General features: G+C 29.4%; 1 protein-coding gene across 2 annotated transcripts in view; it reads left to right on the plus strand.

Annotated features, from left to right (window-relative positions):
* Positions 1-17144, plus strand: part of Cmtr1 (Cap methyltransferase 1) — a 129747-nt gene that overhangs the window by 26570 nt on the left and 86033 nt on the right. For both annotated transcript variants that reach the window (XR_015043299.1, XM_085824683.1), the window contains exons 5-6: positions 2393-2511; positions 12016-12174. Coding sequence is in view for 1 of the 2 variants with exons in the window: in XM_085824683.1 (XP_085680809.1) it covers positions 2393-2511; positions 12016-12174 (278 nt within the window). In the remaining variant the exon portion in view is untranslated. The remainder of the gene's footprint in view (positions 1-2392; positions 2512-12015; positions 12175-17144) is intronic.

A 17144-nucleotide genomic window follows, 5' to 3' on the forward strand; every position in this document is an offset into this window, starting at 1 on the left:
TAACATATAATTAAATTGGCTTATTGGTTTTTTAATTACAGAAAATCAAGTGCTTATTATGTATATAAAATAACAAATGAACAAATGCTGTAATTTAATTTTCTTTCTTATTTTATTTCCATAGTATCAACCAATCTAAATTAATTTGGATCTGCATGCAATATAATCATTGCAGTGCTTAGGTATCAGTAAACAATGCTTGCTATTGTTGTCCAGTGCTTACCAAATTTTGGATTATATCACATTAAATTTTTTTTACAAAAATCTGTTTAGAGCTTTAAATAAAGCTTAGAGCTTTAAAAGTTTAGAGCTTTAAACCACTTCCGGTTTATCAATTTTAGCCAAAATATAATAGAATGTTCTCATTGATATAAAAGTTCTAAATACTGAAATTCAAATGTTTGGACTCTGTTTTTAATGACAGTTTTTCATTAAAAGCTATTGTGGGCTTCAAATACCACTTCTGATTATGCAGTTTATTCTGAATCAAATGAACTCTTTATATGAATGTGAAAAGCTTAAGTACAGAAAAATAGAAATTTTTAAGAGTTTGATATAAGAGTTGTCTTGGATGAAAAAAATTGCCCCACACATATACACAGACAGACATCATTGTAATAATAGTGAAATGTGTTGTGTAGGTATCCAAATTGGTTCTTATTCATTGAAAACTCACTTCGAATTTTGCAACAAAAACATTACTTCCCTTACCTGTATGTAAGTTGTGAGAGGCAAGAAAGATAGAATCCATTGGTGGAATCTTGGATTTGAAGTACTTTTCTAATTAAAAGAATGAGTGAATATTGTGTGAATGGACATTTCTTAAATCTTCATTTAATTAACTAAGCATGGTAGTAGCATTTGTTGTATTTTGTGGGCATTTGCCCAAATATTTGAAAAATAAATTATACAAAAGTCATAGTGACTTCTGATGTCATAATTAACTGTCTGGCATCATTTGAGATTTCAATTAGCAGTTTCAATTAAGGGTTACTTGAATAAAGGGTTATGAATTTGTTTATCGAGTTTCTGTATGAAACTCGGGGAAAATAATGGTAGTCATTATGTCAGTCAATGTGGAAAACTTGACTGACATAATGAATGAAAGTTAATCTTGGAAATAATTGTGCACTTTTTTAGGTAGTGCTTTTGATGGTTCTGAAGGTATGTGATGGGATAATGAGCAGGGAAGCCAACCTTGGAGAATCAGATTTTGAGTGTGCAAACTTGGCTGATAGTTAAAATGCAGATATTGATGGATCAGCACAACCAGCTTCTTATAGTAATTCAAAACTAAGTGTTGAGTATTTGCTACTTAGATATTAACACAGCCATCTTGTCAGAGTTAAGCAATTTTTTGCAAAAGAGAAAGAATGATGATTTATAAGTATAAAAAATTATCTTTTATGTGCATATTTTATGTTTGAAATGATATTTATCCAAAAAAATCAATTAGTAAAGCTATTTACAAACAGCTCTTTGTTTCCTTAATTCTGATGGAAGTTACATGTCAGTTGCTTTAAAAATATAGATTTGAAATAGTTCCCTTTTGCAAGAAAATTACTGCAGAAATATTTCTGCCGTTTTCCATTGCAAGAAAAACTGATACATTTAAAATAGATTTTATTCATATGTGTGTATTTTAAAATTGAATTTTAAGAAGAAAACTGTCATGGTTTATCTTTAACAACCACAGGAACTTGGAATATAATAAAAAGAATGCATACAAAAATATCGACTTTTTTTTAATTTTTATTAAAACTGAATAATTGTTCTGTGCATAGTCGGTAGATTTTGGCACATTCTATAGTAGATTTGGAGACTTTTATTACAGTGACTGCCTTTATATATATGTACCAAATACCTTTATATATAATATACCTATTATTATATAGGTACTGTAATTGCAAATAAATTTAATTTTGTTTGAATAAATATATTTCTTAGACATATTTCTTACATTTTATTTTGCTAATTTAATTTTTCCAATATCAAAATCCCTCCCCCAATCTATCCAACTCCTTAGTGGTATTGAAATTGAGAGGTGCATTTTATAATCAGTAGTGTTTTGTAATTGAAAAAAATATGATGGATTATTCATATACTGTTTATTAATGAATAATTATTTCACATTATTAGTTATAAATGTCCATTTCTTTAAAATTTTATTCATAATTCCTATTTTATGAATGGTTTAGAATAATTTTGTCTACAGTTCCTTAATTATTTGTTATTACATGAATTAAAAGTTTTTTTATGTGTTCTCATAAAATCTCATGTTTCTTCAATTATAAAAATTCGTCTTGTGTTTTTTCAATTATTTTTCTCGTGTGTCTTCAAATATGAAAAGCATTTGCTTTATCTCATATAATTTTATTGATCTCCGATTTAGATCTTTCTGATAGTGAAAGTGATGACAAAAACTCTTTTGTCAAAACTGGGGAAAGTAGGGCTAATATGCCAAGTATAGAAACATTTAATGGAAGCTATGGTGTTGGTATGAAAATGATGGTATGTTAAACAATTATATTAAATTTAATTTCTGTATGTTTTTATTTCTGTATATTATTGCCAAGAATTTTAACAACAAATAGTTTTTCCTATGTTGGAGTTTTAATAGAAGGTCATTCACACTTTATCAAAACTATTTTTTACTTGAATTTTTTGGTTAGCATTCTGAGATAATGATCTGGCATTTTCAGTATAATGATCTGCAACTGTTTTGTTTTGATTGTAATGTAGAATAACAGATTTATTTTGGAAATAACATCTAAAATTAATAAATGACTCAAAAGTTATGTAATATTCGGGGGGGGGATAATCATATCAACAAATTGCAAAGTGGTATAAAAATTGAGGTTATTCAATTTCGAAGAAAGGTATTTTCAATGTATTAAATTTGAAGGGAAAAAAAGCATCTAGCTGAATGTCAAAATGAAAATGTGGTCACAAAACAGCATCTTGAAAGTATTAAAAGTGGATAAATATCAAGAAATTGAAATCTCTGACCCTGAAGGAAAATCCTCTGACTCAAAAATTCACCGTATCAGAACTGAGCATGGGTTGTGACACTGTAAGTAAAATCATTCATAAAGATTTGAAATTAAAAAACATGTTTAAACCTAAAGTTCATCCACCTTAAGCCAAAGAATATATTGGGGGTGGGGACAAATAGTAGAAAATTATATGGAAAACACCTAGCTGCTGATAAATGGAAATTTGTGGTAGCGCATGATGAGACATGGGTATATCTAAGTGACTGTGTGGCTTTATGAAATGGCTTTGTTAAAGTGCTGAAAATTTCTCAGCAAGATTTATAATAGTTGCAAGATTTTGTTACTGTGGTAAATTAAAACTAAAAAAAATTCAGGTAAGACTAAAGTTAATTCACTGTACTATCAGCAGAATATTTTAGAAGCAGTTTTCAAGGAAATTCCAGCCTTATTGATTTTAAATCAGTAAAGTTGAGCTTCATATGAAGGAAGCTTCTAGCTGTATGTCTAAGTCAACTATCACTTATTTAGCAAAGAAATAACCAGGAGCATTAATAAAATGTAGCCTGTTTAGTGAAATACCTGTAAAAACACCTGATACTTCTCCTGTGGACTTTTGTGCTTTTGATTTATTACAATGAACTTCAGGAAAACGAAATCAAAGGACAGTGAACAGACTTTGGAAAATGACCCAAGAGGCATAAGATAAAATTGACATAACAGTGGTAAGAAAAACTTTACTTTCTTGGAATGTTCAAGCTAGAGCTGTAGTCAAGAATCAAAGCTATCTGATAGAATTAAATTGGCACCAGAAATAAGTCTTTTATGCATAAAAATTGATCATCAAAACCATTTCCATAATGTACGAACCACCTTCTGTTTTCTGCATTTTCAACAGTTCTTCTTTAGGTGTTGGTTTATTGAGATTACGGCAAAGCACACTAGGGCTATCTGCTTAAAGGAAGAGATGCCTTCATGGAGGACTTTCTAAGGGAAGCTGGCTCGTATACATGTTACACATAGGGAAAACCATGAAAATGCCCATGCGCTCAGCTCGTTCACGGGATTCAAACCTCGGACCAAACTAACACTGTTCGGCGACTTTACTGGTCTGCCGCTGGTAGGCCTCTAAAGTAGGGAAGCTAAGGGCTAGTTGTAACAACTTTTTAAGAAAATGTTTAAATTTTTAAATGTATTTATAGTTCCTTGATCATAATTGCTTTTTTATAGCATAAATATTAATATATTATATGCATAAAACAAATAGTAAGCAATTTGCTATTTTAGCACAAGAAATATTTTATCAAAACTATTTGTCTCTTACAATTTGCCCAGGATTTGGGGTTAATTGTAGATAGTAACAATAAAAATGTTTGGCAAATAGTAACAATAAAAACTGCAATATTAAAAAAAGTTTAGTGACTATAATTACTTGGCATAGTGAAAGTGAATGATATTGAGTGACTTATAGTAAAATAAAGATAGAAATCATTTAATTAATCAGCATGACAGTCTTCATCAGAACTGCTGTTAGCACAAATGATAGATTATTTCCTCACATATATTTAATCAGTGTCTACATTTTGCAAATTAAGCATGGCATTCATTCTTCTTCATGAGACTCCTTGTAGGCATCTCTGCAAGTTAAGTACAACCATTTTTCTGTTTCAGAATTTGTTTCTGAGTTCAAAATCATCTCCCCCCCCCCGTTTGATCTTTTTATTTTCTTTTTGAATTTTTTCTTTAAACTTTCTCTTTTGTTTATGTACTTTTCTTTTTTCATTTCTTATTAATTATCTCTTCATATTCTTTTTCCAATATTTCTCTTTCTGTGTATCAATTAAAAAGGAAGATTCCCTTTTGCGGCAGCCTCTATTAGACTGTTTCCGAGGTGAAACCTTAAGGAGACGTTTAATATTTGAGAATGAAAAATGTGTTTTTCTATTTCGGAAAAGAAAACTAGATAGAATAAAGTAATTTTTATGTTAATACATGAATCAAGCTTTTACAGCAGCTTACCCCGACATTTTGTTACAACTTGCATTATTGAATGGTGTTGGACATTTTGTTATTAATAAAAATTTATTGCGATTAACAAAAAATTTAAAGCGACATTGTAGGACTTAATACATATAGAAAAGAAGTTGGTGAAATCATTTAAAAAAGTCAATCAACTTGCCTTAAAATAAAATTTACGAAATGTTATTTTTTTCCCATTAACTAGCTGAGATGGAGCACTTGGACACAACAGCTTACTATCTGTTTTGTCGGGGCTTTAACTATGCTTACATAATAGAGCTCATCATAAGAGTTAAGCCCCATTCCCATTAGTGCGTTGCAAATGCGTAGCGTCATTGGGAGAAACGCATATGCAGACGGAAGATCGTTTACATTATTGCGTTGGATTTATGCGTACGGAAGTTTGGTGGTCGATTGCATTTATTGTCACCAGATGTCTCTGTATTTAACTTACAGGATTTGTACTCTTAAGATATTTAAATTCCATGTTATTGGAAATTTTTACTATGCGCAGTTATATTTATGCATAATCCATGAAATATTATTTTTAATTTAAAATTTTTTAATTCATGTCTCTTTTTATAGAAGAAGTTATAAAAATAAGCTTTTTCTCTTTTTATATATATACACACATTTGGTAAAGAAAATGGAACTATTTAATTAATTAATTCCTGTGCTTTCTACTGGAGAGGACTGAATTTAAAAGCAATTATTATAGTAAGTTTTTTAAAAAATGTTTAGGGCATTAATACTGTCTCATGTTAATTGGTAGTAAAAATTTAGAGCTGGAAACATCCCAAAGTCTCAGCACATGTATGTACACTGCACACAAAAAAAGGGGGAGGACGGTTCTATATCTCTCGTTCTACTGGGCCAATTGACGAAAGCGTTCTTCATGTCTCGAAAGCACGACTTAGGATATATATTAGATTTATATATAGCACTATTCTAACATAAGTATTTTGACACAAAATTGAACTTTTTCTGAAATAACACCAATTTTTTTACATATTTCGATTCTACGACTCAAATTATGTCAGGCTGCCAAGTTTTGTAAAATTCGCATGAGTAATTTTTAAAGTATTAGCTCTCAAAATTTTATCTCCTTAATGTTAATTGAATTTGGCATATATTTATTAATGTCTTTTTTTATTAAACTTTTTTTATTTTTCCTTTCACATTTCGAAATTTAGGTTAATTCCAAATTAAATTCACCCATTTTTTGTGTTTTATTTTTAAAATTTCTGTTTTAAAATATTATAAATTTTCGAAATAAAAATTATAATTTTGATATTGAAAATTTATAATAAATATTCGAAAAAAATTTTGAATTATATCCTATAAAATTTTTACCATCATCTTAAAGTAAGTGTATTTCTAAGCATACCTGCAAAAAATTAGAGTTTTTTCACGAAATAATAATATAAATAAGTATACACTAATATAAATTTAAACAAATTTAAATTCTTAAAAAATATGTGTAAAAGTAAAAAAGCAAATTTAAATTCTAAAAAAAGGAAAAAAGCCAAAATAATTTAAAATAATTAAAAAAAAATGTGAAAACATGTAAAAGATTTAATTCTCGAACTAATCTACAATATCATTTAAATTCAGAAGCATAAGTAAATCAAGTGCAAAATCTATCCATGAAAATAAATCTACTAATTTAATAAATTAAAATTAAATTAAACAATTTTTTTAAAAAATGCATATGTGAATGACCGTAGAGTAGGCAGGAGACAGACTTATCAAGGGGAAGTTGCCTCCAAACCTAACTCTCCAATCATTCAATTCGTGTTTCGTCATTCATGCAAGCAAGGGTAAAAGTCAAAACCAAAAGTAATTCCAATAAAGTGGTACCCTTAGAAATTAACATTTAAGTATTAACATTTAAGAATTAAAGTTCAAAAAGGAAAATACTAATGAAGTCTTTTGAGTAACAAGCAAGTAAAGTCAAGAATTAAACTTTTTCTTAAAAAATTAAATTTTTTAAAAATTAATTTTTTATAAAATAATAAAAAAAATCTAGAAACCAATGTATTTTAGAAATCCTTGTCTACAGAAACTTCCCCTACACGAATATGCATATCAATAAAAAGAAACTATAAAAGAACTATACATAATCCATATAAACCAATAAGAAACAAAAAGAACTAATTCACAATTTTTAAAAAACAAATATATATTTAAAAATATAATTTCATATTTAGAAAATACTTAGATACTACATAAAAAATTAAAAAAAAAAAAAAAAATACTTAAAGCAAGTAAATAGTAAGTTTTAATTCTAACTTACCTACTATATGAGTGTTGGGGTCTGCAAAAGTGTTGTGAAAGAGAAGTAAGTGCGTTCTTCAAATTATATAGATGGTGCTTATGTAGGTAAAGTTGAGTGTCAAGCTGTTATCTTTGTTATAGTAAAAATTTTTTTGTAAACATTAATATTAAAAATTAAATTAAATTAAAAATTCTAAAGGTAGTAATATCAATTATTTAGGGAGTTAAGTAACTGAGCCAATCAAGAGATGTAAGTTTGCTTGAAGGAAATTAAAGTGAAGTGGTATGTGAAAAAAATGTAAACTGTTTGTAATTTGAAATGTGTGTTCTGTTGAAAAATTGTGAAAATTGTTAAAAAAATTAAGTGAAAGATATTTTGTGTGAAAATTGCAAAAACTTACAGTAATTAAGAAAAACTGAAATGTTTTAATATTAAAGTTTTAAAGTAAAATTTCCCAAAATTTTTTTGAAATGAAGTCCTTAAAAAATCTCTGAAAATTCCCAGAAATTTCTCAAAAATTCCTTTAGGAAGTTAAATAAAACTTAAATTTGATGAAAGAAAATATTAAAAGTTTAATGAACTTGACACTAATATACTTATTTTTGTGTATACACTAATATACTTATTTTCGTGTTTTGAAATTTGGCATCTTTTTTTTTTTTGAGTGATAATAATGCCAAATATAGTTTATGAATTTTGTTACAGTGAATTGCCACAGCTATTTTTAGCCTTAAATTTCAAATAAATTTTTATGGAGAATTAGTTATAAGAAATTTTTCCAATCAATGATGTGTAATAAATATTTATTAATACTATATGAACAGCTATTTTTTTAAAATTATTGATGATATTATTCAAATATTTTTAACTTTTTTTAATATAAAACTTTTTTTTAAATTTCTTTCTTTCTTCTTTTTTTTAAATATTTATAATTAATTACCTTCGCCGTGTTATCGTCTGCTACTTTACTTTAACTTCATTTAAATTGAATTGTCTAAAACTGAGAAAGTTCGTTTGATGTTTATTTTCACAATGTTTTTAAGCAAACAGAAAGTTGACAGTTTGGGTCATGTCCCAGCTTTGAAAAATATATATATAGATATAAATTTTTACAATAATCCTCTTAGAAGAAATGTTTTAAGTAGTAATTTCCTCTTGTGTTGTAGATCATATAAAATCATCTTCGTTAATATGGAAATTATTAGGCTTAAAAATCTAAATAATATGATTTAGATTGTTTGCTCCCGATATAAGAATCGGATCACTCTGTGGTACAGGATAAGTGCAGCTGGAGTGGTTTATTTCTTTCTCATTTAACAAAAATCTTTTAATTCAAATATTTATCCTTTGGACTTTGCTTTAAACTTTATTTTAGTTAAAATGTGTAGAAAATGAAAAGCTGTCTTCAGCTGAAACGCATTTGATGCAACTGATATTTTAAAAATATTGACAAGAATGCAAAATATTTGGAAATGTAACAGTCGAAAAGTCTTAATTTTCTTGTGTCAGCACTGAAAACAAATGTAGAAGTAAAGAAGGAAATTAGGGGGAAAAGCAAAAATTTAACGGGGAATCTACTTCAAGAAAGTTGGATGTTTAAAGAGAAAACACTTGGACGTGCACACCAGCAAATGGCAGCAAATGAGTTAGTACTAACAGAAAAGACATAAACCATATCATTGCAGATTAAATTGAAGAGCGACTGGTTTTCAGCTGAATGGTTGTATAAATTTAAATTACGTCATAGATCATCATATTGTATTATAAATGGAACATCCCATGATTTCTCTGTCGAATTATTTGAAGATTCAGGAATTTATCGAGTGACATTATAAGGTATTACTCCCACCTTCTTAGCATGCTTTCGTGGTGTAGTGGTCTGCACACTCGGTGTGTTTTCGACAGGTTTGTGGTTCAATTCCCGGCGAGGGCTTTGCGTCTCCTGCTTCCAAAAAATCGTATGTCTCTAAAACGTATATGGATATCATCTAAGGACATTTCCCTCTTGATGAAACCAGTTTTTCCTTTCATTTCATGCTTTCAAAATGCCTAGCCTCTAAAGACTGGTAAAGGCCCTGACCAAATACTGATGAATGGATTGATTTGGATTATTACGTTACGGCAAAGTAGGGCTATCTTTCTAACAGTAAAAAAAATAAAGCCTTTGTGAAAAGCTTTCTAAGTGAAACCAGCTGGCGTACATTTTACACATGAGAAAAACCACGAAAACAGCCATGCAACCAGCCTGTTTGCCAGGATTCGAACCCCAGAGCGAATTACCAGGGTTCAGTGATTTTACCGCTCGCTCGTTTGTGGGCCCTTTCGAAAGGGAAGACAATAACTTTATTTAAAATGAATGTCAGAAATACCCAAAGATGTTAAAGTTGGATGCTTTTGAATATACTTGCAGAATGCCTGAAGAAAAAAAGCAAGCAATTAAAAAGGAAAAAAAAAAAAAAATTGCATAAAATTTAGTATTTTTTTAAAAATTTAAAACTTTTTAATCTTATAATATTTGATTCTTGCGATTTCAAAAATAAAATATTTGTCTAAATTAGGAATAACATTTTAAGAAACTAAATGTTGGATGATAAAATTGTGCAAAACAATGAGCACAATGTTAAAGCTATTTAAAGCAATATATGCAAGTCATCCTAAGTTAAAATGTCGGTTATACATCTTTCTCATTTATAAATCTTTTCTGAACGGAACATCGAAAGGCGTGTTAACTGTTCTTTACTGTATTTTCTCTTTTAATATATTCAGTTTTCAGATGCATCGTAGTCTGGGACACAAAGTACTCTTCCGAAAGAAACGCAATTGAAATAAATAAGATCAAATCCTGGAAAATTTATATTAATAAATATATTTAAAATAATCAGTTCGAATGAATAAATAGAAAATTTTAAAACAGTTATCTGTAGAGACAATGCAACACAAACAATTAAAATAAAAGTCTAAAAATTAAAAAATTACCTAAAATACTAACTATGGAAAAATATGATAAAGAAAACTATTTAAAAAAATAAATAATGCACCTTTTATTTAAACTATGCAGTTCGAATCGGGTATACTCAACCACAATTATTTTTACGCTTAGTAAACAAACTTTCATCAGTTTCCACAATGCAATCTGGTCCACCTACTTTCTTGTTTGTCTTATTCTCCATATCGAAGACACATAATTCACGCGTGTAATTGTTCCAATCTATAACAGTTTTATTCGATAAATCAAGTTGCTTTTCACAAAATGTAATTGACATCAACTCCTCACACCAGCAGTATATGAATCTCAGAGCTGAACAAAATGGAATTCTCCTTTCTTCAAACCAGTCGTCTTTTCTAAGTCCCACTTCCTGATCGCACTGTCTTAAATTACATTTCCAAAATGTACGTTTACCAAAATAAAGTTTCATATCATGCGAATTGGTACATTTAAATTTTTTTTTGGTTAAATATTTCGCTCTTGAAAACATAAAATTGCATCTTCTGTGTTTGGCAAATTCCAAAGACGCATTTTCGTAGCACTAAAAAATAGCATAAAAAATCAGCAAACAACAAGGCAAAAAGAATCCAAAAGATAACTGCGTGCAAACAACATGATTACTCGTTATTGACATATCAGCACTTCTGCTGTGATTGCGTTAATATGCAAGTACTGAATTATGTTTAGTGTAAATTCTGATTAAAAATTGTAAAATTTACTAAATAGCACGGATATTACTATTTACTTCTACATGTAGTCCCTAACTCCCCCAAAGTAGCTAATAATTTAACTAGTGTTGTAATAGTCAATTATTTACAAATATTAGTTATTATTATTATTAGTTTAATTATTAAAATATCTTAAATTATTAAAGTCTTGTATCAGAGAAAACTTCAGTGTCGTCGAAACCTGAAAGAAAAGTTGACCGTTAAAAATATGCAAGATGTTTTGAAGAAATAAAAAATTAAAAGTGAGAACAACCCTTCAAATAATTGACTTCTGTTCTTAATTAATTTCTGCTGCTGTCAACTCAAGAAGTAAAATCTTTACGATTAAATGAAGTTAACCATCAATTCAAAAAATATTTCAAAATATGAAATAAACCATACAGATAATTTTTGTATATATAAATTGACTACCACTAATTATAATAGCAACTGCTAATTGAATGATTTTTGTGTAGACCTGCATTCACTGTACTGTTTAATACTGAAAACAAATAGGTAATAATGCATCATTAAATTTTCCTAGTTTCTCTTTTTATACCATAGTAAAATATTATATTTAATTAAGTAGCTTTCTTTCTTTCTAATAAGAATTAAGTGAAATTTAATCAGAACCATGCTTTCTTCAATTATTCGCCTGCATTTTTATTTCTTAAAATTTATCTTAAAATGTTAAGGAGTCTTATTTTCGAGTAAATACAGTAATTATTTTGAATCTTAAACTTCTTGAGATTATTCTTTTTTATTTTGAGCGCTGCAAATTTTAATTTCAATTTAACAGTGAAGGTGGCCACAGTTACCATAAAACTTAAAAAAGAGAAAAATTTCAAAATTTTTGCAGAGAAAAGTTTTTTGATGAAAGACCTGCCATTAAAAATAAAATTTATTGTATATTAATTATACACTCTTAAACAGTGTTATCTTGATTATAATTAAGGTAATTAATAATACCAGCTGTTGTTTTGTTCGAGACTGATTTTGTTTGCTTTAACTTGAAAATATATTTTTTTAAAGGAAAAAATGGGATACAAGACTGGCACTGGTTTAGGTAAATTTGAACAAGGTCGAGTCAGTATTGTCGAGGCTTCTAAACAGCGGGGTCGTCGAGGTCTTGGACTTCACATAGAAGGTCTGGAGCCATCTGATGTTAAATGGGATTCTGCAAAAGAGGAGGTAAGCTATTATTATATGAATTTTTTAAGGTTTTAATTAATAGGAATTATGTGATGTATTTTGATTTTGAAAGTTGCCAAAATTTTAAATATTTTAATGCATTTTTATCCCAAAAGGGTGTTAACCTAGAGGGGGCTACTAGTCTCGAATTTTTTTTTTTTATATATAATCATTATTTACAATAGAAACATTGAAAGCAGTTACATACTGCAGTTAGGAATCAGAGAAATGTGTTCAGTTTTTTCTTCTTCCATAGTTTTCTGATTTTCCCCCCTAACTGCTGTAATTTTATATTAATTTAATTAATTTTCTCATTAGTTTGAATTGTATTCATTTAGTACTATGTCGTTGCTTCATGAAAGGAATAAAATTACCGAACTGTTTTCTATTCTTAACTCTGCCTTTTTTAAAGCTCTGTTGTATTCTTTTCCCATGTATCATAAATTTATAGATTTTTGAATTTCTCTCCCCCCTCCCCCAGTTTCAGAAAATCCTTTCCTCCACCCCCTTTTTAAAGCCTTTAGCACATCTTAAATTGTATTCTGAATTTTAATGCTTTGGTCAAGGTTAATGAGCTATTATTTAACAGAGCTTAATGTTATTTGCTACATTAATGTTATTTGTTATGTGCTACCTTAATGTTATTTATTCTTCTATTAATACAAGAATGGAGTCTTCTTCATCTGAAGTAGTTATTGTTAATATTAATACTATTAGGGATATATATGTTATGTATATCCTTTATAAATAATTTACTATGTTAAAATGCAAGAAATCCTGCAAGGTTTACAAGAAAGGTAATGAACAGTAAATAAAAGAATCTCTGAGACAGAAAGCTTTTTATTTATTTTAATAAACTATTTGTTCAGCTTTTAATTATTTTAGAAATTCTGACTTAAAAGTTGACCTGTTTTGTAGAAAAATTAAAAACAGTTCTGTGCAAATGTCTACAAACTGTGTATATCCATCATTTATTCACATTAATTTAAAATGTGATTGTATCCATTTTAACAAGAATGGAGCCTTCTTCATCAGAAGCAGTTACTATTAAATCAAATATATATGGGGAAGGATTGATGATAAGCATAATAACTCATGAAGTTAAACTAAGATTTATTTATTTACATTAGAATGAAAAGAAAAGTAAAAAGAATAATCATCAAAACATTTTGGACACGTCTGTCCTCACTATCGTTCACGTCTCATCTCATCTGACCACACCCTAATCTAGATGGCACTGTTACATAATCATAGGTACAGTTACAGTTTCCACATAATTCGGCCATCCGACATAGTCATCTGCCCTCAGATGGCAAGAGCAAACAGTGAAATTTAACATATAAAATAAAGAAAAAATACTAATACTATTAAACTATAAATGAAAATACTAAATTAATACAGATAAATGGAAATACTAAATTAAAGAGATAAATAAAAATAATATTCTATCTGGATCTTCTAATAACAGCACCTAGAAAAATAAAAACTTACGGGATGGTTTACGTCGCAGATTGTAAGTTTTACGATTTTCAGCCTGGACTTTCAGAATCTTCTGTTTAGCTTCCTTGCGAAGATCCTCATGAGTGTTGACGAAATCTGACTGGATCTCTGCATTTAACAGCTCTGTAATTTTATCATGATTAGCAGATTTCATTTTAGTTCCAAACATGAGTTCAAATGGGGTTGTATTGATACTCCGTTGGTATGTTGAATGGATCACTTGATGAACTTCACTGACGTGTATATACCATTTTGACAGATTTTGAATCGATAATTTGGAAAGAACAGAAATTATGACAGAATTCAATCTTTCAATTTGTCCATTGGCACGAGGAAGTCCTGTAGTAATTAGAATGTGCTGTATATTGTTGGTTGAACAATAATCTTGAAAATCTTTTGAAGTAAATGCTGATTCTTTATCTGAAATTATACGTGAAGGATTTCCAAAGACAAATTTTTGATTTTCTAATTTAGATATTACTTCGGTGCTATCAGTAGATTTTGTCGGGTAAAGCCATACAAACTTTGAGTCAATAACAGCGAATATATACTTGTAATTTTTATGAGTACTCTGGAGTGGTCCTAAATGATCAGTGTGATATGTGTGAAGTGGTACATCTTGTTTAGGTATGGAATGCAACATACCTTCTTGTTTACCACATTTACGATTAATTAGTATGCAAGGAACACAATTAGCAATATAGTTGTCAATTTTATCTTTAAGTTTAGGAATATAAAATTCTTCTTTGATGAGTTCTTCTGTTCGTTTAGAAGTGAAATGTCCACAAAGATGTGCGTCCTTAATTATGTCACTCTGCATTGATTCTGGAATAACAAGTAATTCTTTACCGTCTAGAAAATTATAAAGTATATCAGCTTTAACACAATAGTCATCATAAGGTTTAACTTTTAAGACTTCTTTGATAGCTCGGATGTGATCATCTTGCTCTTGAGCGTTTCGTATTTTTAAAATGAGGCTATCCTGAGTGATGACCATAACAGGAGATCTGCTTAACGCATCAACATGTGGCATTCGTGTTCCAGTTCTGTGTTCTATTTCGTAGTCGAAATCTTCTAACATCAATGCCCAACGTGCTATTCATGTATTTAAGTCTTTCTCGTTCATCGTAATTTTGAAAGCATTACAGTCAGTAATAATTTTGAAGTGTTTTCCTAAAAGATAAACTCTAAATTTTTTCAAAGCTTGAATTACAGCCAATATCTCAAGTTCGTAACTGGTGAATTTCTTTTCCGTGGCAGATGTCTTTTTACTCATGTAATAAACAGGATGTAGGCAATTATCAATCATAGACCTTTGCATGAGAATACAACCATAACCATGGATACTGGCATCAGCGTGTATTTCGGTATCGCTGTGTTGATTATAGATGTTGAGTACGGGTTTTTCACATAAACGTTGTTTCAAAAGATTGAAAGCTTTTCTTTCGTTATCACCAAAGTGGAAGTCGTTACCTTTTTTAAGGAGATCAGTTAATGGTTGAGCAATTATGGAAAAATTGAGAACAAATTTACGGAAATATCCGGCAAGAACAAGGAAACTTTGAAAGTCTTTGTGACTTTTAGGTTCAGGATAGTTAATAACAGTGGCTGTTTTAAGAGGAGATAGGAAATAGTTGACCATTTTCGATGACATGACCAAGGAATTCAATTCTACAGCTTAAAAATTTAAATTTGTTAAAATTAATTTCGAGTCCATAAGCAGATGCAACTGAGAAAACAGATTTCAAACGCTGAATCCCTTCATCTTCACTTTTAGCAGGAATTATATCATCTAGATACAATAAAACATGACCTTGCAAGATTAAATCCTTGAAAACAGAATTTACAAATCTTCGAAATACAGAAGGAGAAGTATAGAGACCGAAAGGTACACGTAGAAACTGATATTGTCCATTATGTGTGACAAATGAAGTGTAATGTCGGCTGATTTTGTCGACACTAACATGGAAGAAACCATTTTTTAAATCGATTGTAGTGAATGTACGAGCATCCTGTAGTTTATCCAATAAGTCTTCTATTAAGGGTAAGGGATACCGATCTTTAACTATTTTCTTGTTTAATTTCCGATAGTCAATACAAACTCTAGAGTTGCCGTTTTTTTATTGCTTACTACTACAACTTGACTAGAATATTCGGAAGAACAAGGTTCAATTATGCCGTCGGCTAGCCAAACTTGAATTTGCTTGTCTACAATGTCTCTTTCGACAAAAGGCAGTCGTCGAGGTCTATGAAAAATAGGTGTTTTATCTTTTACTTGAATAGTCATCTCAATGTTCGTAGTTTTGGTTTTGAGAGGTCTGTAATTGGAGACAAGATTTTCAATAACTTTAACTTGTTCTTTTGTAGCAGTAGGACCTATTTCGAGTTCAAATGTTTGACTAAGGGAAATATTATTGATGTATACATCTTCCGGATCATTTTGTTTAACAACATGTTTAGAAATATGAACACCATCTTTGTTTATGTTAACTTCACCTTGTTTAAGAATGTCCATGCCAATTATAGCGTCAAATGGCATTACATTACTGTCTACAACATAAACACCAGTTGTAAATAATTCCGTATCTATTAAAATGTCAGCTGTAAAATAAAATAACCAGTTGGTTTAATTTTGTCATTACCAAAGCCAGTGAGCATATTATGAAACACACTTAAAGTGGAATTCCCGTTAGACAGAGAACCGTTGCTTCGCTTCGGGTATCAATGATAGCGATGAGTGATATATCATTAATTTTGATTACTTTATGGAGTAGGCTCGGCGCATGAAAGTTGATTGATGTGACAGCATTCATTTTTTCAGATATTGGACTGTTGTTTTTGTCAATTTGCTTCGGAGTTTTCTTAACACAGGTAAAGGATTTATGACCGAAATTTCCACAAGATACACATTTGGGACCGCGATGTTTGTCGAGACAAAACTTAGATAAATGACCAAATCCATTACAATTATAACATTTAGATGACCGGTAATTAGTGGAATTTGCTGAGAAACCTTTTCTATCACGTAAAGCTAAAAATGTAGATTCACGTGATTGAATTTCGCACTTTAAAAAAGAAAGATCGGAAATTGTTACATCACATTTTGAATATGTGTTTCGCTTAAAATCTAAAACAAGATTTCCTAGCAATAAATTTAGAACAATTGAAATCAAAAGTGGACCATAGGACTTTGAATCCTCTTGCAGTGAATCTAAATTTCGTGTAGCTATATCGAGCTCATCATATAACTTTCTCAAAGCTGGAACATTTGAAGAGTTTTTAACACTTTGTAAGTTTAAAAGTTTACTCATAAAAGAATCAATTATAATATCTTTTCAATCAAAATGATCTTTAAGTAACTTTACACAATTGTCATAATTTTTATCAGTTAATTGAAAATCAGATACTACACTTAAAGCTCCTCCAGTCAAATATGTTTTTAAATAGGCAAACTTTTCAATTTTCGAAAG

This window comes from Stegodyphus dumicola, chromosome 10 (genome assembly GCF_044657685.1).
Source record: "Stegodyphus dumicola isolate Sdum_Otavi_A_Nest chromosome 10, ASM4465768v1".
Taxonomy (NCBI): domain Eukaryota; kingdom Metazoa; phylum Arthropoda; class Arachnida; order Araneae; family Eresidae; genus Stegodyphus; species Stegodyphus dumicola.